General features: G+C 36.1%; 1 protein-coding gene across 1 annotated transcript; it reads right to left on the bottom strand.

Moving 5' to 3' along the window:
* Window positions 1–597: 597 nt before the first annotated feature.
* On the bottom strand, window positions 598–13,068 carry LOC117380314 (phosphatidylinositol transfer protein beta isoform-like). The gene is made up of 11 exons (XM_033977100.2): window positions 12,948–13,068; window positions 10,596–10,626; window positions 6,508–6,653; window positions 5,791–5,882; window positions 5,667–5,674; window positions 5,161–5,235; window positions 4,567–4,647; window positions 4,298–4,486; window positions 2,110–2,232; window positions 1,571–1,620; window positions 598–1,498 (listed from the first exon to the last, which is right to left on the bottom strand). The coding sequence occupies exons 1-10, from the start codon at window positions 12,962–12,964 to the stop codon at window positions 1,576–1,578; spliced, it is 807 nt and encodes a 268-aa protein (XP_033832991.1). The 5' UTR covers window positions 12,965–13,068; the 3' UTR covers window positions 598–1,498; window positions 1,571–1,575.
* Between the last annotated feature and the right edge of the window lie 1,339 nt (window positions 13,069–14,407).

Below are 14,407 nucleotides of genomic sequence, written 5' to 3'. Positions count from 1 at the left end.
ACTCACAATGGTCACAGAAGTAACTTGAATCTGACCAAACTAATAATTAAATTTTACCAGTGAAAATCAGACATTACTTTTCAACAGAATTACTTAAAAAAAAATAAACTCATGAAAGAGGCCTGGACAACCTACTGTTCCTGACAGGCTGCCCCAGCTGCATTAAGTGATGGGTCTAGCAGAGAGGAGAAATTGGAAATGTTCCATTAAATGTGTACATTTCCATGGACATGGATTGTAAAGCCACCAAACCAAGTTATCTGTGGAGAGGTGGCCCTGTCCATAATAAGAATGCATGTTGTAAGTGTATTCATTAGTAAGTAAATCACTTGTAACTGAATGAATACAAGGTCTTTAATGCATAGACTGTGCAGTTTATGGTTTAATGCCATTAAATGGAACATTCCAGGCAAACCAATGTCATTTAAGATCTGTAAGTAGGTAGTGGCCTACATACACATGCATAGCAATTTTTAAATTAACTATCTACTTAAAATAAAATAAACATTTTGGGTGTGTGAAATCGTATATATTATAGATATGTTGTTATGTGGGTGCATTTCAAATCAAAGACACAACTCTTATAGTAAAAGCACTTAAGGTTTTATTTCCAAGGCACCAAAATGCTTTGGATATTTTCTGTGAACAAGAACACTGAGTTTGGGAGATGCCATTCACTAGCTCAAACTCAAATAATTCATTTAGAGGTGTATTTGAACAGAATTATCATGGATATAGACGTATACAACACATTATTGTAGATCAAAATAAAACCACCAGAATTGAATTAAATACAAACATAAAATACATTTTGCATTTTTAAACAATCACAACTCAACATCAAGCTTTCAAGTTGAAACTAATATAACTGCTGGTTGACTTTACAGAGAACTTATTCTTCATCCAACTGCATTCAGCTTCTGATTGAGACTGCTCTGTATTGTAAACCTTATACATCAATAAATTCAAGAAAAAGACAATAAAAAGAATAATTTCAACAGTTAAAAGGCCCTGTACCTTATTTTATTTAATATATTTTTAGGCAAAAGACAAATATATTATACAAGTTTGCCGTGTGCATCTTCATCCAATTAGAAAGTGTTTTATTACACAAGAATGTACACTATTATCATGCTAGCTTTTAACTTTTACTGTGACTGCAAAACTCCGCTCTGGTCTCTGAAAGTTGTGAAAAGTGCTAATAAACTCATCACGGTGAATTAGGATGATTGGAATGCATAAGGTAAGTTCAGTTTTTCACGTTTTTTAAGACAGCAAAAATCTGGTACAGTGCCTCTAACAGTGATACTCCCTGACTACTACACTGATGTTGATGGTAAATAGTTTGATTAGTTACTGAGGTTGCATTTGCAGTGCAAAAATACACAATTACACTATAAAAGGCAAGGTCTGTTAGCCAGTAGCACTTTGGTGTTGTCTACCGGTCTACCGGTCCAATGGTGGTTGAGGGGAGAGTTGAGAGAACTGTGAGTGAAGTCTGAAAAGTATAAAAGTATATTAACACTAAATGAGTTGAAATTAAAAACAGTTTGTTCAAATATATACTCACTGGAGTTATTTTTCAGCTTTTGTGCCCTGAACAGCTCCCTTTATCCTCAGCTGTAAAGTTAAAAGTTGGTTAAAATGGGAAAACAAGTGGCTTCATGGCACATTGTCATTATTGTGCTAAAAAAGGGGAAAAAAAGTGTTATATTTTAAAGATGCACTATGTAGCTTTTCTGGTTGATGGTCTGCCACCTGATAACATTAATATTACAAAAATATGCAAATAAAATAAGTAAATAACAATACTTCTAGATTCGTGGTGATTTTAGGCTTGTCAAAATAACACATTTAGAATAATTACTAATAGAAAATGCAGACAAATGATCATATTTAAACTAATGTATGTCACTGATCTAATAATCCATCTTCCAGGTTATTGTAAATTAATTATTTGACCCTGAACAGCTAAAATAACAAAGTTCTCTACTAGGGCAAATAGATAGTAACACCCAAAAATTATTATTCCATCCATTTATTGAACGGTAAGTGTACTACACTATTCAAGTTAAGACATTTTCATTGATGAGTCGGAATTAAACTGACCTCATCGAGCTCGGTCTTGGTCTTTTCCTCCATCTCTCGGATGTCGTTCATGGTCATGCCGTGCCAGCGGTCCATGGAGCAGAAGAGTTTTCTGTGGAAGTTTGTGAACAGCCTCTTCTCCATCTGAAATCACAGGATTCAGATATAAACAGGACTTTGAAAAACATGTCAGAACACAACTGTGCATTTACTTTTAGGCCTTCAAAACTCATTGCAATCAAATCAAAATCACAATTTCAATGGATGCAAACTGCAAAGGCTACAAATTTTGAAGAACCATCATTTCCTCAACAAAAAACAACATATGCCATATTAGCATAAAGCATCTGCATCTGCATAAAGACTAATCCTCTAGTTTAGATTTGTACAAACATGTTCTGAAATGTACTTCTTGCATTAGTTTGTCAGTTCATGTTTCAGTCTTTTTGTCAGTTGTACTGGACGGTTTTAAAATTTCTTTTCTGATAAACGTTGCAATTGTGGTTAGATTTGTGAGTTATGTTTTAACAATAGGATTCTGTTCAAAGTTCACATTGGATATTTTTTTTTACAAATCATGCATATTCACATTTATCACTTTAAATAATGTGCACGTAAAAACACAGTTATAAGGCAGTTGGCTACCACATTATAATAACCACATTTTTAATTACCTTTACTAAAACACGAAAGACTTAATAAACTATGTGTTCTTTACGAATTAAGAATGATTCAGGCTTAGTAATTAGGTAAATAAAGGGTTAGGGTTAATGGTTAGTGTTAGGGCATTAATTAAGTAGTTAATACAACATCTCATAAATGTTAATTGTTATACAGTGGTCTCTCACTATATCGCGGTTCACTTTTCACGGTCTTGCTGTTTTGTGGATTTTTCAGCCAAATTTACATAAATGTTGATGCTAGCAATGTGACTCTGAAACACCGGGGCGTCAAGAACGCATTGAACGCCTTTATTTGGATGCCTTTGAATTTGAGGACAAAAGCCTCCGTCACATATCCAGAGCGTCTGTTGCGGTCTCTGAGTGCATTTGCATGTTTTGTTTTCCCTGTGTCTTTGTGAACACTGCAGACCAGGGTGAGAGAGTGACTTTAGTGTATTTATTACATAAAACCCATTAACAGAGGTGATGGCTCTGCGGCGTGTCTGGGTCCGTGACTAGGCCTTTATGCCTTTAGCTGGTGCGCCCAGCATAATAAGTTGCCGCTAGGTTGTGGCTCATGTCTTCCTACTTGTTCTGGATAATAACATCGCTTTGTCACTTTAGTATAGTCTCTGATTGGTTGATGGTGTGAGTCAAACGCCAAAAAGTTCAGCTTTTTCAGCTTTTGGACATGCGAAAAGAGCATCTGACGTCTGAACACTCAAGACGCACCGCGTCAACGCCAGATTCACGCCACAGAAACGCAGGGTGGCCAAGACGTGCATTCACAAGACTTTACATGTGAACTCGACAGAGAAAATAACATAAAATAACATAAGGATGACAGCAGCAAAAAGTTTTAACAAGGATGCAAAAATGGTTGTAACCATCATGTGGATGGAGTCTGCTTTAGCTGTGTGAATCACTCACTGCAGGAGAACATTATGAGACATTATGCCGCCAGGACGAAGAGGCACTGTCAGAGGAACTGTGAAATATGTGCGAGTCAATATTAATTATTTCTTATGTGTCCAACCTCGTAGGTTGATCATTAAAATTTGTTACAGTATTTTGTAAAATTGTCATTTTTATTTACAGTTCAGTATTGAATATGGTTTCATTTTATAATACTGTGCTTATTTTTTTAATCTACGAAGGCTTGAACTTTGAGAGTGTTTAAACAAGAGAGAAATGTGAGAAAATGTTAATACTTGTCTGAGAAAAGTGTATGAAGTGTCTGGAGAGGGGTTTTACAGACTTAAAACATATATAATAATTGTAAAAATAAAGTTTTCTACTTGATGGATTTCATTTATTGCGGGTAATTTTTTGAACGAAACCCTCCGATAAAGGAGGGACCATTGTATCTCAAATTGCTCTGAACACTTGGGTTTGTGTCTGTCTCCCTCTAGTGGCAACTTTGTGAAGCGGTCTACGTACGCATGAATAAATGTTAATTGATTTCGAGTTGAGGACATTATAACAAGTTTAAAAGTGAGTGAGAGACAATTACTGAGGTGTTACACTTTTGAAGTAAGTGAACTCACGTTCTGAATAGTGTTCTGTACTTTGGATTGAAGGACAAACATTTTGAACTCTGCTTTGACCAGTTTGTATGCACACATGTGGGGTGTGTTTGGGTCAGCCTCCAGAGCTTTTTGCCAGCCAGCCAACAGTGGTCCTCTTCCTGTTTTTACCGATTTAAACTTTGTTGGATCTTCTTCCTCTTTGTAGTCCTGAACAAAAAAATGACAATACATTTTTGTTTCACAACTCAACATTATAAACTGAAAGTTTAAATTTAAGTTTGTAATACCTTAGGTTCATCTAAATCAGCAGCGATGTCAATATTAACAACTTGACATTTTTTCCATTCTGCTTCGCTTAAACCGTGGACCTGTAAAGAGAAATAAAAAAGTTCAGTTCATGTTTTGAGTAGAGTAAAAAAATAATACAGATGCAAGATCTGTCCCAAAAACACATTTTGAAGTGAAAAATGGGCAAACTTAAAGGATGATAATCCTTTTCAATATATATATATATATATATATATATATATATATATATATATATTATAAATAGAACATGAGTGGCAACAGATGAATAGCACAGCACTTTAGTATCTATAATGAGTCATGTTTATGTTATGTTTGACCGTCTACAGTCTACATGCAAACTTCTACAAAAAATAAATATTATTATTATTATAATTATTCAGATTCATTCAAAAATACTGAATGTCTTTAATTTATTGAGCAATAATCATGACAGGCCTTTTTGTTCATGGTGTCAAATATGATGACAGTAATATTCATAACATAAGGAGAGATTAAGAGAGTGAGTATTTATTCTTTACTGTGTTTCCTATTGTTGTGGTTATACTGGACAAGTTTAAAAGTTTGTGACTCACATTCTCTATGGTGCCCATATCAGGTTTGTGCCACGTGATGATCTCAATTGAAAAGCGCTCCCCCATGTACGGATTCTGCAAAGAGAAAGCAAAGTCAAACTTGACAATATAAATGTGATGTTAACACACTGATCACATTAAAAAAATCTATTTACTGGCTGAAATTTGAAGTAATGTTACACAAAAAGGTTTTGTGGGATCTGTGAAGGACTCTTTTGGCTTTCTAATAATAATAATAATAATAATTGTCTTGAGAACCAAAACACTACATGAAAACAACTTGGCCAGTTCAATAATTTTGTAAACAAGAATAAAACAGCATTACAATTGTTATCAGTAAAAGTTAAATTTGATGTGAATGTTTCCTTCATGTCTGGAGACACACGTAGTTCATATTTATCACCCTTGAACTACATAATTTACATACCTCACCTTCACACAAGTCAACTTTATTTGCGTTTCACAAGTAACAAATTGCGTCATTAGAAATTCAAAATAAGACTTACCGTTAGGACTGTGTGGGAGACCAGAGGACCACAGAGAAGGACGTATCATGAAAAGAAATGGGGAATAACGGTTAAACATACTGTACATGTGAATGAAGCCGTTTACGTTTTGACAGTTTCGCACCTGTTCTACAATAAGGATATGCGTTCCAGGCCTTTTCATGGATCTCTAAAGAGCCTTTAGGCGCCAGAGCTCTGATCCAACCAGGGACTTTACTGAATAACAAAAGAAAAGTTTATAAGTATTCAAAAAGTAGTTATAACATCTTAGTATCTAGGCTACACATAAAAGAAGACATACTGGGCTTTTTTCAAACACTTTTTTTTTTTGACAATGTTCTTTTTGTGTTCTTTTTATCACTTGGCATTTGTGGGGAGACACTTTTCAAATAATTCTTGGAAATATTTAAGCCAAGGGCATCTTTGAGGGGTGTCCACTCCCTGCTTGTCTATGTGGAGATATTATTGCTTTTCCTGGAATGTTTCACTGTATGGCATTAAACTTATCCATTTCCTTGGAGACAAGCAGGTCATGTGATCAAGCCATCAAGTCTGGAGAGGCAGCCCCGCTCACAGTAGGAAAGGATGCTTTTCAAGGGTTTTATTTTTTGCAAAACACCTGTAACTGAATATATGCAAGATACATTTAATGCCATACAATGGAACATGTCAGGCAAAGCAATAAAAATCTACATGGAGACAAGAATGGACCATCCGCAAGAAAAATGACACAGTGCAACTTTAAAACTTTAACTCTGCAGCTGAAACAACCAATAGCTTATTTACTTATGTGCACTAGTATCATAGTGATTCATGAATGCTTGTGAATGTGGGGCGTTACCTCTGTAGGTGGTAGATTTTGTGGGTGTATTGTCCCTCCTCATCTCCATCTTTGTAGGGCTCATTTTTCAGGACCTCCACCCCCTCCCCTCCTCCGGTCTCTCCTTTACTGGCCTCTGCTACGGCGTACAGCTGTGCAACTTGGTACTAAAGACACAGGGAAAATCACTTGATTTTTTTATATGGTATAACACACTCGCAAAAGACCACTGAAAATATTTGTTATATTGACACTTTGCAGTGACATCATGTTAGGGTTTTAGGAAAACTCAAAATAAAGTCTTGAGAAACAGAGTTTCAGACAGAGCAAATCTTCTCTCATACAGAAAACCCCCCGCTCAGCTGCATCACTAAAATATACTGTGACTCTACACACTGACTCTCATAAGACAAACAGGTCAATATTTAGTGCCATAGTTTGCCTGAGTCAGCTGTTCTGGGCTGGTCCGTCTTTTCCTCCAACACCGGAAAAAGTGACTCAAAAAAAAAAAAAGAAAGAAATGAACTGTTGGTTGTCAAAGCAGTTCAGTGAAACAAGAGACTGCAGAAGAAGCTAAACAATGTAAAAAATAATTTAAAATACTATGGCCTGTGCAATACTGTGGAGCTGTAAGGTGTTGGTAACACAGTCATAATGAATGGTTTTGTGCTGAAAAATCTTGGTTGGTTGAACACAGCTACTAATCTTAATGTCATAAGAAAATTTGTAAGCACAAAGGTTATGTCAAAACACTAGCATATATGATTAAAGAGCCTATATTATGCCATTTTCTGATCTATGTTATAATGTTGATTCCTTGTCAAATATAGTTTTGTTTCATTCACACTTGTTTCACACACAAGGTTCTTCTCTCATACCAAAAAAACCCTGTTCCATTATGTGATGTCAAGTGGTAATGCAGGAAGTGCTCCACTGTGTTTTTAAACTACATGCACCTTCACTAGAATCATGGGAAGAATTTTGAATTTTGTAACTGCCCATCTCTACTGATCAAAAACTAAAAAGGTAGCTGAAAACTACCACTTCATGACATCACAAGGTTAAACAAAGCATCTTCAGCTTTGGAGATGTAGACTGACTAATAATAAAGGGTTACTCAAACATGTGTGAATGTAATAACACACAACTCAAGGTATGTTTTTGACAAGGTAAGCCATGTTAGAATGTAGTTAAAGTAAATTTTGTGTAATATAATACCTTTAATTAAAAACTTTAACACAGCATACCAGAGGGGCTTGACAAGTATTATTGGAAATTGTTGTTTCTATAAAATATGACATCAAGTCAATGGTACACAGTATTGTCACGACACAACAATTTCAAACTCAATATGGATACAAAGGAAAAGGCTTCAAGAAAGGTCAAATTGTCACGTTTTCAGTATCGATACTGGTTAAAATTTTCAATACTTCTGACAACCCCAGTGGTAAATGATATTTTTTTGCTAATTGTTTAATGAATAAACTAATTGAAGGAGAAACTGAACAGAATGCACATCGTATGGCCTAGTCTAGTTTTGGTGGAGGTTCGGTTTTGTGACAGGGAGTTTGAACCAGGAATGTGGCTCTCCAGGTTAGACCAGTCAGTCGGAGCGTGTCACAGTTTGTCAGGGTAATATGGCTTTAAACAGGTGTCATTCAACAAGTCAACCCAAAAATGGTCACCAGTTATGGACGGAACAACATGTCGAGGCAAAGCACTCCCAAACCAAGGAGTCAAGGTGTGGAACAAATAGATGAAAAACAGTTTGTGAAGTCTGGTGGAAGTAAATTATGCTAGAGACATATTGTGTTGACCCAGAGACTTTTTGAAAGTTTTACAAATAGTTGCAGTACAGAGCAGTGATAGGGGGGTAGATTTGCAGAGCACTGACAGGAAAATTCAGGAATAGTCAAACATAAATTAATTTAAAATACAACTGAGTAACAAGATGACATCTCATAAAAATTAATTTTACAAAATATATCTCCACCCATGTCAAAACCATTGCCATCCTGCATAGTACATTTGGGATAAAAATGTATCCGTTTTCAGCAAATACAGCATGACCTCTCTCTTTTTATACAGATTGTCATCAGGCTGGTCCCCACGTCCTCAGTCGTATCTCAAGCCCGATATAATGAGATTTGTTTTTATCAGTGACACATGTGAAACAAAGAAGCTCATTGGTCACCTATCATTTAAAATATAATCTAATTTATCTCACCTCAGATTAACAATTTAGTGCTTCGATCATTGATTCTGGAATCTGCAATGTTTTTCAGTCCTCTGTAATATTTTTTCAACCATATTTGTTCTGATGCGGCCGGATCATGCACACCACTGTCACTGTCAATCACGCCCAACTTGGGGAAATTCACCAGTGACCAAACTCACATCTTTGTAAAGTACTGAAGATATGTGTGTTCTAAATCGCTAGTAAAAAGTTGTCATGACTTTCCTCCCAAATAAAGTGTTTTGAACTTGCTTGACGTCTGAGAGGATCACAAGAAAAGCTGGTCACACAGCCAATGGTTTAGTGGGGTTTAGTGAAGCAATAGTCTGGACAAAGGGACCACTGTAGAGACTTGGGTCCAACTCGAGCTGGAGAAATGACTCAGGAAGTAAAGTGTGTTGTGAAGCAGAGAGTGAAATCAGGGTAAAAGTGAGGGAACTGCAGTAACATGCTCAAGAGCACAAAGACAGATAAGAGCCAAGAGCCAGAGCAATGGTATTTGAAGGAGGTCTGCAGGCTGCGAACCACAAAAAGCATAACTGAAATAAGTCTAAACAGGACTAAAACGACAAAGAGGTCAACTCAGGTCTAAAGTAAAACAATCAATACAATTTACTTTTGTAAAGACCAAAATCACAATAGCAGTTGCCTCTTAGGGCTTAACAGGATCAATGATTTAACCAACAGAAAGTTAGAAAATCCAACAGTGAAACAGATGCCGGTCAATAATCAGCGTTCATAGGAAACAAATGGATAAGTGTCCCAAAACATTCCCTGTCTTTAGACCCTCCTCGGCAAATAAAAACTCAAAAAACACAAGGGAAACAAATTACACAGATATAAGACTACATGGTAATATAAAAAGTACTATTGTCGAAATAAAGTATCAACACTAACTAACTAGAACTAAACCAGAACTAGCTCAGACATGCTGTAGTTAGGGCTGGACCTCATATAATGTAATTAAAACAAAGATGGACACAGATTTATACTGTTACGTTCAAAAAGTTGATACTGTAATACATTTTTATGACATAAAATTAAATATTGTTGAAATCAATATAAGGAAAATAAATGTATAATGTTTTTCACCCAGCCCTAACTTAAACCCAAGTTATTTCGCTCATTTCCTTTATGTGGGGATAACATTCATAGGAGAGGATCCAGTATTGTAAGTAGCACAATGCACAAAGTCTTATCTTCAAACTATCATTCTGCTGTTTTAGCCCATAGGAAAAGCCCATAGGCAAAGCCCACAGGAAAAGCCCATAGGAAAAGCTTCCTCCCACTGAGCACTGACCAAGAACATGCTTTAGGTAAGATGAATACAGGAATATTTGAAAAAACAGTTTAAAATTTGAGCGAAATATGGTCCCTGTAATATAGCTATTCTGCTAACGCCCACAGATGGCAACCAACACATAGGCCTGTCATGATAAAACATTTAGAAAGACAATATATTGCTTCAGAGAAAAACTGCGATAAATGATAATATTGAAACCACTTTATGCCTCTGATACAACACGGTATCATTAAAAAGCCTGAGCTGCAACAAATAATAAGCCATATGTTATTTATTCTACCCTATATTGCTCAAACCTTATCGTATTACATAAAATGGCTAAACTCTCCATCTTATTGCAAAGAAACTGTAAAGCATTCATATACTGAATGACATGTTGTTATAGTAATTATTGTGACAGGCCTACTAACACATCCCATGGACCTCCTTGCTTCACAACTATAGTTGTCCAATCAAATATAGCATTTAAATAACTTGTTGATATGATTAAGGTATAGGTGTTGTAATGTGGATGTTTAGATTCTTTAAGTGAAAAAATATATAAACTAAAATGAGTTTGTGAGTGCTTACCTCTTCCACTGAAATGGGCAGAATGATCCGGCTGAAAAAAAGATAAAACAATTTGAGTAAAACGGAAACCCAGCAGCTGACCTTAGGAAAAGGGAAGCATGGGGAGTAGTTATAAAGATACATGAACCCTAAAGAGCAGCTAAGAATATAAAAAAATACAAGGTTATTACATGGGGAAAGATTAAATATAAAATCTAAAAGTTGCTAAAAATAATAACAACTTGACAAGACAAGTAGTTATTGGAGGGATTTGTGGATTCTCTAAAGTCAAGGTAAACTCTGAAAATCTGCTTTGTTTGAGATACTAGTTACATGGTCACATGGTGGTCATGGTCACTTCCTTGGAGTCTACATCTGTTCCCCAATCAAATTAGCACTACGGATAGTGACCATTATCCTTAACTTTGAATTTGAACACAAGTAAAGGTGCGCAGTGCAAATTTTTCCTGCGTGTTGCAATAGAGATTTAAATAAATGCTTTGCTTGAAATGTGTATGGCATTAAGCTTATCTTGTTTACTCAATTATACATGTTTTCACTGCTACAGAAAATGCATTTTTACTCTAAGCAAGCTTGCCTCTCCACAGTTCCAATCTGTAACTTGGCCTGGTTGTCTTTATGCCGAAGTTGAATGTCATACTGCGGAACATTCAAGACAACAACAACAACAATAACAACATCTCCATGACAATGAACAAAAAACAAAATTGAAAAATGAACAAAATTTTAAATGGCTTTAGTTAGGCCTGTCATGATAATTACTATATCATCCTACTGTTCAACATATGTTAGCTGGAACAATATTTTATGGGGAGCAATATTTATTGTGGGTGCTTTGTCATTATATAAACACAAGGTGGCACTGAAAACAGTAGTAAGTAGAGAGGATTCAACTTTCAACCAAAAGAACTTTAACACCTTTATCTAGAGCTTTGTTTAGTGGATATGTTAAACAACTTTCAGTACTCTATTTGAAAAGTCTGACTGCTGTTGGGTAAAACTGACACACATTTTAACCCACAGCAAACACAGCAGACATAAGAAATATAAAGTATAAACCATCACTATAGTTACTGGCTTCAGGTTACAGCAGGACTTCTAAACAATGCAATATCATGACCGCTATGACTTCAATGTCTGGTAGCAAATATTTACCAACCCTATTAAACAAATTAAAACCACTTAAGGAAAATCTAGATTATGTAATTGTTTAAGTAGTTAAATGTAACACAGTAGATGTGTAGCCTGCATTTTAAACTATTATCTTACTTTTACAATAAATTGGGGGAGCCCTGTGTATTGCTTGAATTACTAGTATATTAAATTTGTACTGCAGAGTGTGTGTAGTCTGGAGACGGTATTAAACGTGTGTGTGTGTGTGGCCCTTTTGTGTGACATTTACAATAGCCAATTAATCGCCACCTGTCACATAGTGTAGCCAGACCTAAATATTTCATTAGAACAGAGTGGAAGAAGAGACTGCTGGGCAACAACTTCTATATAGACTTAGCTAATCCAACTGTGCCGGCTTAATTGGGACTCACATAGTAGCTACAGCTAACCTATAGAAAGCCAATGATAACATCTAAATTTGATTAAAAGTGAATTATGGTCTTAACTGCAGAACCAGTGGGCTAAGCGTGGCTCTGCACTTTGGCCCCTGGTCATGTGACACTGATGCTGGTGAGCAGTGATGTTCATATGACAGCAAACTAGTAAAAAATAAACTTTTGTGTAGGAAAAAAAGGAAATCTAATACAGAACATATCCTGCTGTACAAACAACATTATAGTGCACTGCAACTATGTGTATTTAATTATGAATGAAATCTATACAGCTCAATTTGTTTAGTTTGAAAAAAAGTCTACCTAGGATAGTCTGATTTCCATTGCAGTCTTCATGAGAACTTCAAATCTCCTTAACAATGTTTAGGATTATTAAACTTATAACTAAGCCAACATTTTGCTTGCAGTGTTTTAATAGGCAAATAGCATATGCCTTCTTAGTCCTATTTTGTATTTTAAATTAGAGGATATCAAGTGACCGGCTAAAAACGTAACCTACTTCAAAGATTGCTCTACAGTTGGAGATCTCTTTTACTATACACAATGACTGTTTACCGACTCCATTCAACACATGTACTCTACTAAACGATGGTCTAAAGATGATTTAAGCTAAATATATTTTAAAAATCGTGTTGTTTTACGTTCGATAGCTCAAACTGGTCTCAAGGGAAGTTCTTTGAGACCTTTTCCTGTACGCTCCGTGTTGTGGATTGAAGTTACAATGACGCAGTCTTTCCATTCAAACTCTCCCGTTATAACGTCATTTCTGAGATTTGATCATACTTACTACTCATAGTTAAGCATGTCGGCTGTGGAGTCGTCCGAAAGAGCAGCATAAAAAGTAAGAAAACTCCGTAAAAGTGTGTACAGAGCAGACCGCCGTACGCTCGCCGCCTCACACTGCTCCTTTCAGGCTTTTCTTCCTGAGAGATGCGAGGGGGCGTGGCTTCGGCAGGAAAGGGGCGGGGAATCTCACCTTACGTTACAGGTAGCGTCAGGTGAGTTCAAATACACGTGTTCTTTTGGACCTGACCTGCGTGATTTCTCTATCGAATTCTAGCAAATAGTTTGTGGGGAGGATACATAAATAGCGTAGTCTTAATTTGGAGTCATGGCCCCTCCCTGCTGCCTGATATCTTTGGCCTATTCACACATTTTAACAGTTTTTTTTAAAGAAGTTGTTTCTTATGTGTCACTCAAAACCTGAAAAACCTGGAAGTTTAGAGATCTGTTTTTTTGTACTGAAAAATATAGCCTGTAGCTTATAGGCCTGGAAAATATTAGGACTTTTTTTTTCCAACTTAAGCCTATATCTGTTTATGAATTGTTATTTTATTAGAAACTCCTTAAAATATAAAATGTAAGGTTTGCTGAACACTGTGGAAAAAGCTAAACTTTTTTTTGGACACACCTAGGTCTGGAGTCACAGATTAAAATAATGTTCAGTGCCCATCCTTTAAAAACAGTTTGACTTTTTTTTTCTCCTTGGTGCCAAGTTATGGGGCAGATCTGTGGAAAGGTGAGCCCACTAAGAGTAAGTATGCAAGGTTTAGACCTTTTTTGTAACTGAACACATGCAAGAGAGTTGGTTTAGTGCCAAACAGTGAAACCCTGTAAATTTGTGCAGTTTTAAATTGGACTTAGGAATTACATCAGTGTGTTGTCAAATTCACCATATAGGACCTAGAGTATCCACAGTATCCACATTAGCATATACAAAAGTACATGTGCCATTTATTATGGAGATTAGCTGTACTACTTTGTGTATCTATCTAGTTTGTTACTATACTTCACCTCATTGCATTCTCTGTGTCAAAGTGTTATAAGCCGAACAGAATTTAAGGCTTATTGTCTTGGTCGAGGGTGGGGTTGGGCTCAGAACTGTACCCGGTCTGTCTGGTCTGGGGAGAAACCTTCTGTTCTGGTTCAACTTGTTTATGAGATGGCGTTAAGACAACATAAAGCAATCCATAAAGTTACAGCACGTCACAAAGCAGATCATGTATTCATGTCTGTCTGACGCACTTTCCTGTTCACTAAAGCTCCACTGTGTATCTTTTCTGGTGGAGGGTCTGCCACCTGCTTGTGGAGATGTTAGTACTTTACTTGAAATGTTCCGCAGTATAATTTATCTTTCATTTATTCAGACATTTTATTGCTTAATTTGACATGTCTTAAGTTTATTTGTGGAGAATTTCAAGTAAAACTATAATGTCTCCGTGGAGAAAACAGAGTTTCGCACTGTCC

Source organism: Periophthalmus magnuspinnatus, chromosome 13 (genome assembly GCF_009829125.3).
Source record: "Periophthalmus magnuspinnatus isolate fPerMag1 chromosome 13, fPerMag1.2.pri, whole genome shotgun sequence".
Taxonomy (NCBI): Eukaryota; Metazoa; Chordata; class Actinopteri; order Gobiiformes; family Gobiidae; genus Periophthalmus; species Periophthalmus magnuspinnatus.
This window is presented reverse-complemented; position numbering and strand designations above follow the sequence as displayed.